The following is a 16,147-nucleotide window of genomic DNA, read 5'->3' as shown; positions in this document are numbered from 1 at the left end:
AAGAGTCTTCTCCAACACCACAGTTCAAAACCATCAATTCTTAGGCGCTCAATATCTATTTATTTAGATCTTTAATTTCCCTCTGGACTTCCCTGGTAGCTCAGCTGGTAAGGAATCCTCCTGCAATGCTAGAGACCTGGGTTTGATCCCTGGGTTGGGAAGATCCCCTGGAGAAGGGAGTAGCTGACCACTCCAGTGTTCTGGCCTGGAGAATCCCATGAACTGTATACTCCATGGGGTCGCAAAGAGTTGGACGCAACTGAGCGACTTTCACTTTCACTTAATTTCCCACAGCAATGTTTCCTAGTTTTCAGAGTACCCAGGATTCGCAGATCTTTCATTAAATATATCCCTAAGTGTTTCGTGTTTTGTGTTATGGTAAGTGAAAGTGGAGAGTGAAAAAGTTGGCTTAAAGCTCAATATTCAGAAAACTAAGACCATGGCATCTGGTCCCATCACTTCATGGAAAATAGATGGGGAAACAGGGGGAACAGTGTCAGACTATTTTTCTAGGCTCCAAAATCACTGCTGGTGATTGTAGCCATGAAATTAAAAGACGTTTACTCCTTGGAAGGAAAGTTATGACCAACCTAGATAGCATATTCAAAAGCAGAGACATTACCTTGCCAACAAAGGTCCGTCTAGTCAAGGCTATGGTTTTTCCTGTGGTCATGTATGGATGTGAGAGTTGGACTGTGAAGAAAGCTGAGCACCGAAGAATTGATGCTTTTGAACTGTGGTGTTGGAGAAGACTCTTGGGAGTCCCTTGGACTGCAAGGAGATCCAACCAGTCCATTCTGAAGGAGATCAGTCCTGGGTATTCTTTGGAAGGAATGATGCTAAAGCTGAAGCTCCAATACTTTGGCCACCTCATGCGAAGAGTTGACTCATTGGAAAAGAGTCTGATTCTGGGAGGGATTGTGGGCAGGAGGAGAAGGGGACGACAGAGGATGAGATGGCTGGATGGCATCACTGACTCGATGGACGTGAGTTTGAGTGAACTTTGGGAGTTGGTGATGGACAGCGAGGCCTGGCGTGCTGCGATTCACGGGACACAACTGAGCAACTGAACTGAACTGAACTGAACTGAAACGGTATTTTAAAATATTTTAAAATATTTTACTCCCAATCGGTTGTGGCTCTGGTCTTTTGATCTAGCTGGTGGGCTGCAGTCCATGGGGTCACTAAGAGTCGGACACAACTGAGTGACTTCACTTTCACTTTTCACTTTCATGCATTGGAGAGGGAAATGGCAACCCACTCCAGTGTTCTTGCCTGGAAAATCCCAGGGACGGGGGAGCCTGGTGGCTGCCGTCTATGGGGTCACACAGAGTCGGACACAAATGAAGTGACTTAGCAGCAGCAGCAGGGATCTGTAATCCCCAGGCCATGGACTGGTACCGGTCCATGGTCCCTTAAGAACCAGGCTGAATGGCAGGAGGTGAGCAGTAGATGAGTGAGCGAAACTTCACCTGTATTTACAGCCGCTCCCCATTGCCTCTAGATGGGACCATCTAGTTGCAGGAAAACAATCTCAGGGCTCCTACTGATTCTGCATGATGGTGAGCTGTATACTATTTCATTATATATCACAATATAGTAATAATACGAATAAAGTGCATGATAAACGCAGTGTGCTTGAATCATCCTGAAACCATCCGCCCACTCGGGTCCATGGAAAAACTGTCTTCCACAAAACTGGTCCCTGGGGCCAAAAAGGTTGGGGACAGCTGCTCTAGCCTTTCACTCGACTGGTTTTCACATGAAAAAGTCTTGCCCTTTTTTTCAGCTCCTACATCAGCTCTGCAGCTGGTTTAGTTTCATTCAGAACATTTTGTGCCTGATTGGAATGAGGGATGAGTGCCTTGGAAGAGTTGTGGGGGACCCAGGTTTCCTGGCTTCGCACTTGACGGGCACCATATTCCAGATCTGTTCTGTGATGTGAGCCATGGTCCCTGCCTCAGGCAGCCCGGAGAGTAGTAGGGGCAGATTACAAATGAAAAGGTGTCCTAAGAACAGAGTTTCCATGGGAACACAGAGAAGGAGGCCCCCAAACGCAGCTTTCGAGGTGATTGGCAAAACAAGAAGGAGGAGGTGACCATTCTTCTGGGTTTGAAGAGTTAGCCTTAGGTGCACTGTTGAGGACATCCCAAGCCTGGTGGGTGGCTGGCTGGCCAGTTTAATAAACAAAACATGAATTCTCCCAACTATGCATGTATCAATAAAAACTCCAACAGCTGGCCCACATGTGAGAAGCCTTGCTCTAACTCTGAGCAAGACCCCACAGATGGTCAGGATACAAATAGTTCTGCTCTAGCAGAAGGCAGCTATGAGTTCTCCCAGGTACCTATTAGAAAAGCAAAAACAAAAGCCCCGAGAAGGTGATGTCTAATCCTCTGACAGAGCATCCCCACGGCGCTGAAGACTTGGGGGTGTGTTTAAGAGAACCAGAGTGCTAGTGGTCTGTCTACCTCCCGCCCCCCGCCCGCCCCCACCGCTGCTTCTTGCTATGTACTTTCAAGCTGCTGAGGGCTGGAAGAAGTTGATCTAAGCGGTTTAGCCAAGACTGCCACCCCTACAAACCACGTAATGTTCTGTCTTCAAAGGAAATCAGCATTTGGGGGACCTCTAATCAGTCCTGCTTAGGATTCCAATGATAAGAAATTTATGAGACCTAAAAGGGGCCTGTTTTGATCATTTGCATGAGCTTACCCCAGAATGCATGCTTGTCGTGACTGTCTGGTCTTTTGCGTTTCTACTCTTCAGCATCCTTTCTTCTTCTTTTGGTAATAGTACCCTGGTCCCCCCTCATTACATTGAAACAGTCCCCCCAACTCCATTATGGGGTCTCTATCCTGCCAGCCCCAGGGGTGGGCTCATGACTGAAGCCTGCTGGCAACTCAGGCCATGGGTGTGGTGAGATTGCCTAAGGAGAAGCTGCAAGGTCAGAGGAGGCGAGAACCCCATCACTTAGAGGGTAGAGAGTCTGCAAAGAACAATGAAGGAACAGTCAGAGAGGTGCGACTGAGACCAGGAGAGTTAGCTGATATCAGGGAAGCCTGTGGACCAGAGTGCTTCAAGAAGGAAGAAGTGGGAATTCCCCGGTGGCCCAGTAGTTGGGACTTTGTGCCTTCACCACTGGGTCATGGGTTCAGTTCCTGGTCAGGGAACTGAGATTCTGCAAGCTGTGTGGTGTGGCGAAAAAAAAAGAGGAAGCAGTGACTGACCAGTTCAGGTCAGTTCAGTTCAGTTGCTCAGTCGTGTCAGACTCTCTGTGACCCCATGGACTGCAGCACGCCAGGCTTCCCTGTCCATCACCAACTCCCGGAGTTCACTCAAACTCATGTCCATTGAGTCGGTGATGCCATCCATCTCATCCTCTGTCGTCCCCTTCTCCTCCTGCCTTCAGTTTTCCCCAGCATCAGGGTCTTTTCCAGTGAGTCAGATCTTCCTATCAGGTGGCCGAAGTATTGGAGTTTCAGCTTCAGCATCAGTCCTTCCAATGAATATTCAGGACTGATTTCCTTTAGGATGGACTGGTTGGATCTCCTTGCAGTCCAAGGGACTCTCAAGAGTCTTCTCCAACACCACAGTTCAAAAGCATCAATTCTTCGGCGCTCAGCTTTCTTTATAGTCCAACTCTCACATCCATACATGACTACTAGAAAAACCATAGCTTTGACTAGACGGACCTTTGTTGGCAAAGTGATGTCTCTGCTTTTTAATATGCTTTCTAGGTTTCTAGGTTTTAATATGCTTTCATAGCTTTCCTTCCTTAAAAAGGAGCAAGCGTCTTTTAATTTTTTAAATGACCAATAGTGTCGATTATTACTGGGCAGTCCAAGGAGCTGAGGACTGAAACACATCCACGTGTGCTTCGACAAGGAGGGGTGACCTGAGGGTCATTTCTGTGCAGGAGTGACGGACTGGAAGGGAAGGGAGGAGACAGGACATACTGTCTTTCTCTGTAGCTGAGAAAGGCAGGAGACAGGGTGGTGGGCTAGAGGCATCCATGCAGGCTTTTCCTCTTTTTTTAACATATGAGACATTTGGGCATGTTTAGAACCACAGTCATCCTCTAGTTGAGAGGGAATCATTCAACAATCTAGGGAGGGCGATCCTGGTGGTGCAGTGGTAAAAATAATCCACCTGCCAATGCAGGAGACACAGGTTGGATCCTTGATCCAGGAAGATCCCACAGGCCAAGGGGCAACTAAGCCAGTGAAGAACCACAACTGCTGAGCTCTAGAGCCCGGGGCCACAACCACTGAAACCCATGCACCCCAGAGCCTGCGCGGCAACAGGAGAAGCCGCCGCGATGAGAAACCTGTGACCGCAGTGAAGAGTAGCCCCCAAACGCCGCAGTTAGAGAAAAGCCTGTGCAGCAACAAAGACCCCGCACAGCCGTAAATAATAAATAATTTTTAAAATTTTTTAGAATTTTAATTTGAAAATTAAAAAATAAAAACCCATCTGGGGGGAGATGGAATAACTGAGGTTCTTAAAAAAAAGAGACTCCCCCAAGCAGGAATCTTTTTTTCTACATTTCTCAAATTTACCTGATGAGCCATCCCCTGGCTTCACTCAGTGTAGTGTTCTGCGGGGAGCATTGTGCTCCAAATTAGGTCAAGGGCCTAGCCCTAAACCCAGGCTATGTTTTGGCTTCAGCCAATCAGGCTCCTGTCCTCGGGAGCTGGGGATGGGCTCCACTCCACCCAAACTAAATGTCTGAAGAAGACTTGAGTGCTAGAAAAGACCACTAAGTCAGCTGAGTGATGGGGAGATGGAAATGCCAGGTGGTACTGCTTCCCTCCTGGGACTCTTGGTAACAAAGATCCTTGAACTGAATCCCACTGAACCTTCAATATATGGAGTTAGGATGTTCAAGGCATATGGTGTAAACTCCTTGTCTGCAGAATTCAGAGAAGTGAGGGCTTAAAAGCTGGCTAATTCTAGGGTTCTCTTATATCTCCAAAAGACACAGTAAAACATCTATAACCACTTTTAGTAATGAGAAGATCCCCAACTCAGGAAGCAGGCTCTAGCCTGTTAAAATCAGAGGTGATTTTATTTTATTTTTATTTATTTTTTTATTTTTTTCCAGAGGTGATTTTAAACAAGTCTCAGCTCTTGCAACAACTGTGCATTTATTAACCCGACAGTTCCAGCTGTGGAGACTTAATTGAAGGAAGAAAGAAACCACGTTGGCACACTTCTGGGTAACGCCCTTTTTGTGCATCTTATATTGTTTGCTGTTTGCTCAGCTGATCAGTCATGTCCAACTCTTTGCGGCCCCACGGACTGTAGCTGGCCAGGTTCCTCTGCCCATGGAATTTTCCAGGCAAGAATACTGGCATGGGTTGCCATTTCCTCCTCCAGGGGATCTTCCCAAACAGGGATCGAACCCATTTCTCCTGCAAGTTTCCTATATTGCAGGTGGATTCTTTACCGTTGAGGAAAGCCCCAATGTATATATATGTGTATCTGTATATGTATAGATATATGTATATATGTAGATAGATATAAAACTGGATCACTTTGCTGTATACCTGAAACTAACACAATACTGTAAATCAACTATATGTCAATAAAATAAATAAAGCAAACAAAAAAATATTTGGGGAAAAAAGGCAAAAGGACCTAGAACTATATTCAATAACCTGTGATAAACCATAAGGGAAAAGAATATGAAAAAGGGTGTGTGTGTATGTGTGTGTATATATATACACACACATATATACATCTGAGTCACTTTGCAGTAGAGCAATAATTAAGACAACACTGTGAAGCAACTATACTTAAATGGATTTTTTAAAAAGCACTCGGAACCATATTCAATACCTTGTACTAACCTATAAAAGAAAAGAATTGAAAAAACGCATATATAATAAATCACCTTGCTGTGTACCTGACACTAAAAATATGTCTTGTTGTTGTTGTTTTTTGTTTTTGACCATGTTGCATGGCTTCTGGTATCTTAGTTCCCTGACTAGGGATTGAACTCAAACCCCCTGCAGTAGAAGTGCAGAGTCCTAACCCCCAGGCCACCAGAATATTTCCCTAATACAATATTGTAAATCAACTGTTGCTGTTCAGTCGCTCAGTTGTGTCTGCAGCACGCCAAGCTTCCCTGTCCTTCGCTGTCTCTCAGGGTATGCTCGGACTCATGTCCACTGAGTTGGTGATGTCAGCCAACCATCTCATCCTTTTTTGCCCCCTTCTCCTGTCCTCAATCTTTCACGGCATCAGAGTCTTTCCAATGAGTCGGTTCTTCGCATCAGGTGGCCAAAGTATTGGAGCTTCAGCTTCAGCATCAGTCCTTCTAATGAATATTCAGGGTTGATTTCCTTTAGGATTGACTGGGTTGATCTTCTTGAAGTCCAAGGGACTCTCAAGAGTCTTCTCCAGCACCACCATTCAAAAGCATCAATTTTTCAGCGCTCAGCCTTTTTTATGGGCCAAATGTCACATCTGTACATGACTACTGGGAAAACCCACAGCTTTGACTATATGGACCTTTGTTAGTAAAGTTATGTCTCTGCTTTTTAATGCACTGTCTAGCTTTGTCATAGTTTTTCTTCCAAGAAACAACTTCAATTTAAAAATCAGGGAAGGAAGAGAACATGGGGAAGGTGCAGAATTGTTGGTAGAGGAGAAGGTTTCTGTCTAACTCCATCATGTCTGTGAAGTAAGACACCAGCTCATCTGCTTAGAATGAAAGATGAGAAAGGGACAAAGAAAGAAGACTGAAAAATCGTCCTCGTGGAGTGTGGGAACTGAATACAGCAGGAAAATACAGTAGGAAGGCTAGGCAGGTTTGAGGGCTCATTTGAAACTAGTGGACATCAACTTAAAATGATGGCTGTCACTTTTAATTTTCCATCAGTGTTCAGATATTCTGATGCAGGCAGAGAGGAGGGGAAGAGCTGAGTTTAACCAGGGTTGGCCAAGAAGAAAAGAGAGGGGTAAAGGAGGTATGGCAGGTGGAAGACTATGACACGAGGTTGGGCTTTGGACAGAGGAAAGAAGAAACAGTACCAAAAGTAATGATGGAATTTGCCTCCTACCCACAGCCCCTCAAAAGTAGCTGCTTAATGCCTCATGCCCCCATGTTCATAGCAACAGATGACTGGTTAACGGGCGGGCTCTGATCTGTGGGCAGCCAGTCTGTGGAGCCGGCCAGTGACCTGCCCAACGAACTGTCATTATTAAAAGATGAGATGAGTTGACTGGATTCTGTCTTAGGAGCTAAGCTATGAAACACAAAAGAATCTGCCAGTTAATAGGACTAACTGATGCAGAGAATAAGAGGGACAAAGGTCAGCAGGATGACTCCCAGGCAGGCTGAAATGTGGAGAGAATAGGGCTACAGGCAAACTGAGGATGCCAGACAGTCAAGAACGCAGCGGAAATGGGGCCACACCAGAGGGATGGACTAGCCCGTCCCTGAGTTCTGGGTTGGTTTCCAGGCCCTCTTATTATGAGTGAACTTAACTTTCAAAGGTTTTTGAGCAGGAGAGTGATGTGATCAGACCTGGGGTCATGAGTGTAGACTCACTCCGTTCTCTCTATGCTCACCTCCTAAGTCAGCTCACCTAGGTGTTTTATGCATTTAAGTACCTCAAAATATCATTTATTAGCTGACACTTCTCATCAATTTATCACCAACTCCAAACTTTCATATCTGACTACTTGACATCTCTATTTAAACCTCTGAAAGGCAACTCAAACATAACTTACCCCAAACTGATTCTTACTAGCCAACCCCTCAAAAAAAAGAAAAAAGAAAACAAAAATACTCAGACTTCTGCTCCACCGCCCCCACAACCTTCCACAGATCAATAAATGGCAAGTCCTTCTGGTGCTGATCAAGCTGAAAATCTTAGCATCATCCTGACTCCTTTCTTCTCATGCCCAGAGTTGCATCTCTCTGCTGTGTGACCTAGGGTTTATCTCCCCAGGCCTCTGTTATGAGGATTAAATGTTATTATTTGTAGAGTGCATAAGAGTGCCCATCACACAGGAAGTCCCATATAAGTGCTTTTGAAATAAATAACAAATGCCTTTCATACAGAAAGGGCTTTCCAATGGCCCTAGTCCCCCTACAGTCCATTCAGAACACAGCAGTCTCCCCATCCCTTGAAAGGCCAGGCCAGATCCTGTCCCTGCCCTGCACCTCTCTGACCTCACTCCGCTCCTGCCTCTCTCCCCGTGTTCAATCTGAGCCACCCATTTCCACCTCCTTGTGCCACAAACACACCAGGGACTGTCCTCATTCGGACTTTGCCCTTGCTGTTCCTTCTACCTCCCTCTGATCAAATGTTAGGCCTTCCAGAAATCCAAAAGAGAAGGGATATATGTATACGTATAGCTGATTAACTTTGCTGTACAGTATAAACTAACACAACATTGTAAAGCAACTATGAAGTGTTAGTCGCTCAGTCTTATCTGACTCTTTGTGACCCCACGGACTGTAGCCCACCTCTGTCCATGGGATTCTCCAGGCAAGAATACTGGAGTGGGTAGCCATTCCCTTCTCCAGGGGATCTTCCTCACCCAAGGATCCAACCCAGGTCTCTTGCAATAAAAATTAGTTTTAAAACAAGTTAGGCCTTCCTTGGCCCCACTTTTGCTAATCTGAGGCTGGTTCCCTCACTCTGATTTTCCTCCACATCTCCATTTTTATTTAGTACCTAGTTGTCTCCCCTCCCTTGTTTAAACTCTGCAACAGGGAACGTCTTGTCCATTGCTCTATGCTTAAGAGCCTAGAGCAGGGCTTGGTAGACAGTAGATGCTCAATAAATAGCAAGAGAAAATTCCTAAACGCCACGCCCTTGTCTGAATCCTCTTAATACAGGTCTGAATCATTCTTGGGGGACTTATCTGGGTCACTTTCAATGCCAGTGGTGGTTTTTACTTGACTGTGAGCTATACCTGAGGACGGGGCGGGCTGTCATGGCCTGGCTGGTGGAGCCCATTCCTGTCATTTGTACAATGTTCTGTAGTTTACAATCCCCTCACCAGTGGCCTGATTTGCATCTGACAAAAGAGAGAGAGAGAGGGCAAGCTAGGGAAGACAGTTATTACTAGCGGGGCTAGCGTCCCAGGCCTCCTGACTTCTAGATCAAGCGTAAATACTTGTTGAGCGAAGAGAAAAGAACATTTGAGTCCCTGCGCGGAATGAAGCAGCCCCCCCTGGGCAAATGGGCGGGCGCTCCTCTTAACATGTGACGTTTCTCGTTCCGGATTTTCTCATTTCTGCCTGGGTGGTGCTGACAGCATCCTCGGAGCAGGGGAAAGATCGTTATGTCCCTTTCATCCCTGCGATCTTCGGGGCCGCACCCCACGCTCGGTGTGTGCTGGCTGCTCAGAGAGGAACGTGGCCCGAGGCCCAGTTTTCGCAGCGACTGGCTGCAAGTCCCACACGCAGCAAAAATCGGCAGCGCGGGGGTTGCACTCCGGGATCGCTCGCCCCGCCGTGTCTCCCGGCGGGCCGCACCAGTTCCCGGCGCGCCGCAGGGGCGAGCGCATGCAGGGGAGTGGGGGTGGCGGCTGACCGCTCCGGGTCCCAGCGCCTTCCGCATCCCCGCCCGCAGGACCCGCCCCTCAACAGGCCCCGCCCCTCGCAGCCCCGCCCCTCGCTTCCGGGTTTGGGGCCCCGCCCCCCCTCGCCGCGCTCCATACTTGGCGATCGCCGAGGCCTTGCGCGCTCATTGGCCGACAGCCGGCTGCGTGGGGGGCGGGCCCAGGCCGGGCAGGGGCGGGGAAGGAAGGAAGGCGGCGGCGGCGGCGGCTCGGCGCGGGGGGAGGGGGCGCTGACCCGGATGTTCACTCTCGGGCACCCGGGGAAGTGGAAGCGCCGGGCCCTGCTGCGGGGGGGAGAGCCACAGACGCCGGGACCGGGAGCGCCGCCGCCGCCGCCGCCGCCATGGTAAAGGCCTGATGGCCCCCGCCCCGGCCCGGGGCCCCGCCGGGGCTCGGACCCCTCCCGCCGCCCGGCCCGGCCCGCTGAGGGTGGGCTCCCCGGGTGGGGGAGGGGCGCGCCCGGAGCCCGGGGGGACCCCCTCCGGCTCTCGGGAGGGGGCCCGGCTGGGGGCGACCCCGGCCCCCGCCCCTGCTTCCAGCTGGACTCCACGTCCGAGTCCAGGCTGCCCTCTCCCGTAGCCCGGGCCAGACCCTTCTGGACCCGTGGTCCCGGCCGGGCACCCCCTTCGGAGACCCAGGCGTGGTCCCTCTTCCCCCCGGACCGGCCCGGCCTAGGCCCCCATACCCTGTTCCTCTGGCCCAGGCTGGGCTGTCGCTTCTTCCTCTTGCAGCCCAGGCTAGGCCTCTGTCCCCGTGCCCCCTTCTCCATGGCCTCAGTCCTCCGTCCTCCCTTCTCCGTGGCCTCTGTCCGGACCCCCAATTCTCCCCTTCTCCATGGCCTCTGCCTCCTTCTCAATGGCCTCTGTCCCCCGTCCCCCCTTTTCCATGGCCTCTGTCCCCGTCTTTCCCCCTTCTCCATGGCCTCAGTCCGGACCCCCGTTCGCCCCTTCTCCATGGCTCTAGCCCACATTTGCTCCTCTCCGTTTCGCGGCCTCAGCCTGGCTCGTCTCCTCCCTCCGCGGTCTCAAGTCTGGACCGCACTCCTGCGCTCCGGGCCCTCGCCCGGACGTCACCCCCTCCGCGCCCGCCGTCCCCCTTCCCCGGACTTCTCACCGCCCGGCCTGCGTCGGCCCCACTCTGTCCTGGGCTTGGGCCCCTCTCCCCCGCCCGGGGGCCCCCGACCCAGGTGGTCCTCTCACCTCCTCCCGGGGCGCGCCCTCCTTGCCGCCAGTGGGAAACGAAGGGCGCCCCGCGGCCCTGGTGGGGACGCGATCCCGGGGTTGCGCGGTGCTCCGGGCAGCGAGCGGGCGAGGGCAGGGCGGGCATCAGTGTGTCCGGAAGGCAGCGCGGCGCCCCGCGGGCCCTCCCCCGCGACCGCCGCCTGGGCGCCGGGGGGCGCGGGACTAGCGGAGCGCTCTGTCGGGGTCCGCAGGGCGCCTGGGGTGTGCGCGCGAGCCGAGGGGTGAGGGCGGGGGAGCCGCGGGGCCGGGGATGAGCGCACAATCGCCCTTGTGAGGCCGCCGCCTTTGGGGGGCCCCCCGGGCTCCGAGGCCAGCAGACGGCCCGGACACGATGCACCCCTGCAGACGCAGCCTCCCTTTCCCCCTCAACTGTCAACTCGTGAAGGTTGGAACTGCAGATTATGGAGGTGCCTCGGACCAGGTGAGCCGCCTCTGGCTCCGCTCTGCTGTTTGTTTTGGTAATGAAGGCAGCTGCTCGGCGCTGCCGAGGTTTCACCTAGGCCCCCCATCGGCCAGCCCTCCACTTTTGGAACCTTCTTGCCGGGCAGGCCCAGCACCCAGATTGGAAGGGCCAGAGGGCTTCTGCCTCAAGTGGCCAAGGAGCCTTGGGCGAGTGGACTGAGTGTTCAGGCTGGGGGCAGGCAGATGTTTGCATGTGGACTTTGGGCCCCAAAGGGTTTTGAGCTCTCGGTTCCTTGTTTAAGGAAGAGATGTTGCTGCTGAACTAGGGTGACTAATTCAGAGCAGCTCGGTTTTTTCTTAACGCCTTCCTGTATGGTGATGATGAAAAACGTGGTCCTTGTGATTGGCCTTCTCTGATAGCATCGGTGGAGAACTGACTGCAGGGGAGGTGGCCCAACCCCAGGCCTGGGTGGGGAAGGACTTCTCCAGGACAGTTCTGGGTGAGGACTCAGAGGGAGGTTTTGTACATTTGCTGTTAGGGCAGAGGCGGGGAGGAGGGTTGGCGTGGCCAGTGGACCTGCTCACGGCAGCATCTCTGGCTGTTTGGGGGTCGGGTGCAGTGGGGAGCATCTTGCCTTGGCCTGAGCCCCAGAGGTGATGGAAGGATGCCTGTAATGACCCAGAAGGGACCGGATGATACTTGAGGCTCCTGAGCATGCTGTATTTGGGTCTTACTTAGATAATCTGAAAGGATCATGGGAGGAGTGGCGGGAAAAGGCCTTTTCTGGAAGGGTGGGTGGGGCTACTAGGTGCCAGGCCCTTAACCCACCCAGGGCCTTGTGAGGCAGTTACTGTCCCCATTTTACACGGGAAGAAGCTGGGGTTCAGACAGTGGGATAACTTAAGTAAAGATGCTGTTTAGTTGACAGAGGGCTCTGACTGCATCCTTCCCATTGTCCCAGGCTGCTTGTGTGTTGAGGATGTGAAGGACACTGTTTAGAAAACAGTGAGGATGGTCATTCAGATATGGGGAGGGGGGAGCAGCACTGACTGGCTACTGACGCGGTCCTGGTCGTTTGCACAGGGATATCGTTTCATAGTGAAACAGTGATGATGTGATGCAGGCTTACTTGACGTGAACTCTCTCAGGGCAGGGAGTTTTGTCTTTTGTTTTGCCTGTCTATATCCCTGGGGCCTAGAACAGTACCTGGCACTGAAGGAAATAGCTCGGAGTGTTCCCTTTTGGGGCGTGTCTTGAACTTAGCCATTTGGATTTCATTCTCATGGTCTTAATAACTTGTTCTTAGTATCCCCCTAGGCTTGTAAGTAATTTCTGACTGCTTATTGTTCAGTTTCTTCCCTGCTTGAATATTCTGACTAATAAACCAACATAGACCAGTTGGGATAGGGCAGAAATGGTGGTGTAGGGTTGCATAATAGGTAAATTAATTAAGACCATTGTGTTTTTTATTTTCAGTAGGTTTGATGGTAGAGAAACCAGCTAGTTCTCAGTTAGCTAACTTAGAAGGAAATAGCAGTTTGAGAATCTAAAATACTTTGGACTTTGGAGAAAATGCCATGATTTTTGTTGGCATCAGTTATAAATGCATAGGCAAATAGAATTTCTTTGCATTCTCTTAGCAGGTAATAATCTCACTATTGTAAGTGCTTTATAGTTACAGAGCACTTTTCCTTGCCCAGCTCTAACTTCTAATGTAGGAATTATTGTTAATTTAGAATTATGATTCTGGTGCTGGGTGGTGGGGCTGCAGCATGCAGGGATGGGCCGGGCCCCCTCCGGAGTTGTCCCTCCAGCTCCCACATGGTTTGGCCTGACAGGAGAGGAGAGGAGAAGCCTGTTGTACTGTGACAAGGGGAAACCATACTGTTGGTGTCTTGGCTGGTCTCCTGTAGGTGAGACACACAGCTCAGACCCCACATGTATATACAGCCTTGTTCATTTCAACCCAGCTGGATGTTCTTTGGTGGAATCCTTCAAAAAAGTGGCCCACGGTTGATCAGTTGGCTTGAGATGAAGGAGATGCTAAACCATCTGACTGAAGCAGATATTCCTGTTTATAACCCAGAACTCCTATTCTTTTATGTCCCCTGGGGGAGGGGAGGGGACAGATGACTGGCGCACAGGGAAATGGTGGCTGGGCAGGTCCTTTGAACATTGAGACTCTTGCTTCTTAGGGAAATGCATGCCATCAAGCAGAGTGGGGTGTGAGGGGGTGCTGGGAGCTAACAGGTAAGATTAATACACTGTACGCAGCATGCGTATGAGGGGCTTTCTGTGTGCTGGTCTGTGTACTGGGGACAGGATCATACAGTGAACAAGACAGACAGGTCCATGCCTTCACAGCTTGCGTTACTTGGCCGGGAGGCATGTCACTCTTACCTGAAGTTTAAGGAAGCAGAGCCTTGATTAATATAGCTGCGAACACACTTGCATGAGGTGATGTGGGAGACTTAAGAGAAGGTTGGAGCTTGTGCCAGGCTTCAGCCCTGGCCTTGGGATGTGCACCCGCCCTTGAGATGGCACTGGCCCCACAGTCTGTCCCCTGCAGACCGGAAGATCTCCCAGCGGGGAAGGTAACCTTGTGCCCTGGAAATCCAGCCCTTCTCTTCTGGGTAGTGACCACTGATTGAGGATCTGCCGTCATCCAAGAAACCTGACTTAGGTCTTGCCTCATCCCCGGATGGACGCTGGAGAGGCTGAGTGACTGGTGTGAGTGCTGGATCTGGGACTCAGGTGTGGGTCCACCCATCCCCTGTGCTGAACATTCACTCGGTTCCTAAGAAACTACGAGCAGCAGGGACCCCAGTACAGACTCTGGTCCCGTTTTTCCTTGTGGTGGATCCTGCCAGTGAGAGAGTGGGGCATGGACGTCCACAGTGTGCAGAATCTCCCACGAGCACACTTGCGTAAGACCGGCGAGGGGCTCGGCTGGTGTCCGGGGCTAAGACTCCACACTCCCGAGGCAGGGGGCCTGGGTTCCATCCCTGGTCAGGTAGATCCCACGAGCTGCAGCTAAGAGATCGTGAAGTGAAAGTCGCTCAGTTGTATCAGATTCTTTGCATCCATGGAATTAACCAGGCCAGAATACTGGAGTAGGTATCCTTTTTCCTTCTCCAGGGGATTTTCCCAACCCAGGGATCGAACCCAGGTCTCCGGCATTGCAGGTGGATTCTTTTCCAGCTAAGCCACAACGCCGCAACCAAAGATCCCGCACACTGCAACGAAGATTCAGGATCCCAAGAGCTGCAACTAGGATCCCGGTGCAGCCAAATTTAAAAAAAAAAGATCAGCAAGAGCCATGCCGTTTCTGAATCTAGGCTTTTAGAGATCAGGTCTCTGGGGTGAGGAGGTGGAGGCTTGCCTGCTGCGGGAGCTCTGGCCCTCTTGCAGCAGCCCCACTAGGAAGGTCCATCCAGCCTTAGGAGGGAGGCAGCATCGCATGCAGACTTAGGAGCCAGACAGCCTTTGGGATAACAGTACCTCCTCATAAGGCTTTTATGAGGATTAAATGAGATAATACTCTTCAAATGCTTTCCGGCACATAATTAACATGCATCATGACTATTGCTGTCGCCATTTAACAGATGGGCGTCAGAGGGGTGAGCGGTTCGTCTGTCTAGCTACTAAGTGGAGGAACCAAGTTTTCTGGTTTCCGAGGTAGACCCCTTTCCTCTACTCTTTCCAGCCTAGTGAAGGCAGATACGAAGTTTGTTTGGCTTTGGGCTGTGTCTTGAACAAAGCACGTCGCTGGCAGGGTCTGAGGCTCTGCTCCACCACAGTGGACCAGGCGCTGTGTGCTCCAGATACTACATGGTGCCGTGGCCTGATGCTGTGTCTCGGGCTCTAGATACCTGGTCTGTGCCCGGTGGAGCCCCCTGTGAATGGAGTCCGTGCCTTCTGCCACACCTGTGAGCCTGTGAGCTCCTCGAGGGCAGACACCTTGTCTGTTTGGGTCCCACCAACAACCCACACTTCCCATGGTGCTCCTGGCACTTGGTGAGCGCCTCATAGATGCAGAATGAGCAAGTGGTGGTTGCTGAGAGGGGGCTGCTCCCCAGGACATGGGCTCTGAGGTTTGGCAGATGGGTGAGGAGTCCTGTTTCTGCAACTCAGTATGTGACCAAAGCGAGGATCGTACTCTCCTTCGACAGGCAGAGCGAGAGCCGCATTTTATAGGGATCCGGGGAGAAAGAGGTGGACATTGTAACGTGCTTAACCCATGCTTGGCGCACAGCGCATGGTCGCCGTGCTTCTTGTTTGCTTTGTCCTGTGCCCTCCACATAAGGACGTGAATTGCCCTGATCCCCATGCTCGGGTCCAGTAGGGGAGGCCAGGTGCACCCAGAGAGCTAAGTGCCGCCGGAAGGAAGCAGTGAGAGGAGAGGCTCAGCGGGCCCCGAGTCTGTCCGTCCCTGCGGGCTTGCCTTGCAGTCCGCTGCCTGCTCCACACCCTGCTGACCACACCAGGCAGCCTTGGTGGGGACGGGGTGGGCTGAGGCCCGGAGAGACCATGACCAGGTGGAGAAGAAGGGGTGGGGTGCAGGGGCCTGGAACAAGAGCAGAGGTCAGGGTGACAGTCACCTGGCGAGTTTGGGGACCAACTGCAGAGTGCACGGCCGGGGTGGGGGAGCCTCGGTCTCAGGAGGGAGTTGTGGAGCGCCTGAGTTGCTAAGCTAAGGAGTTTGCATTTGATCTGGGACAGCATGGAGCCAAGTTAGAGTTTTGACAGGGCAGGTGGAAATTGGAGGAGGCTGGCAGAGTCGTGGTATTTTAGGAAGAGGCATCTGGTGGTGGTGTGCAGCCGGGAGGGAGGCGTTTACAAGCATCACCCTGCAAGGTTCTCAGGGTCCCGGCTGCCGAGTGGCTGAGGGGAGGAAAAAGGAAGGGGTGGGGTGAGA

At 51.6% G+C, this 16,147-nt stretch overlaps 1 protein-coding gene across 3 annotated transcripts in view; it reads left to right on the top strand.

The window, feature by feature from the left end:
* Positions 1-9,826: 9,826 nt before the first annotated feature.
* Positions 9,827-16,147, top strand: part of CAPZB (capping actin protein of muscle Z-line subunit beta) — a 140,014-nt gene continuing 133,693 nt past the window's right edge. For 2 of the 3 annotated variants that reach the window (XM_086325538.1, XM_086325529.1), the window contains exon 1: positions 11,142-11,247. In XM_086325538.1, coding sequence (XP_086181664.1) covers positions 11,158-11,247 — 90 coding nt within the window. In that variant the 5' untranslated portion in view covers positions 11,142-11,157. Of the gene's footprint in view, positions 9,932-11,141; positions 11,248-16,147 lie in introns of those variants that run through there. The other variant, XM_086325548.1, reaches the window with a different exon arrangement.

This window comes from Bos grunniens, chromosome 2 (assembly GCF_055505025.1).
Source record: "Bos grunniens cultivar Pamir isolate PY7600 chromosome 2, Bosgru_T2T1.0, whole genome shotgun sequence".
Taxonomy (NCBI): domain Eukaryota; kingdom Metazoa; phylum Chordata; class Mammalia; order Artiodactyla; family Bovidae; genus Bos; species Bos grunniens.
The sequence above is the reverse complement of the archived record's forward strand: the minus strand, read 5'-3'. Positions and strand labels throughout refer to the sequence as shown.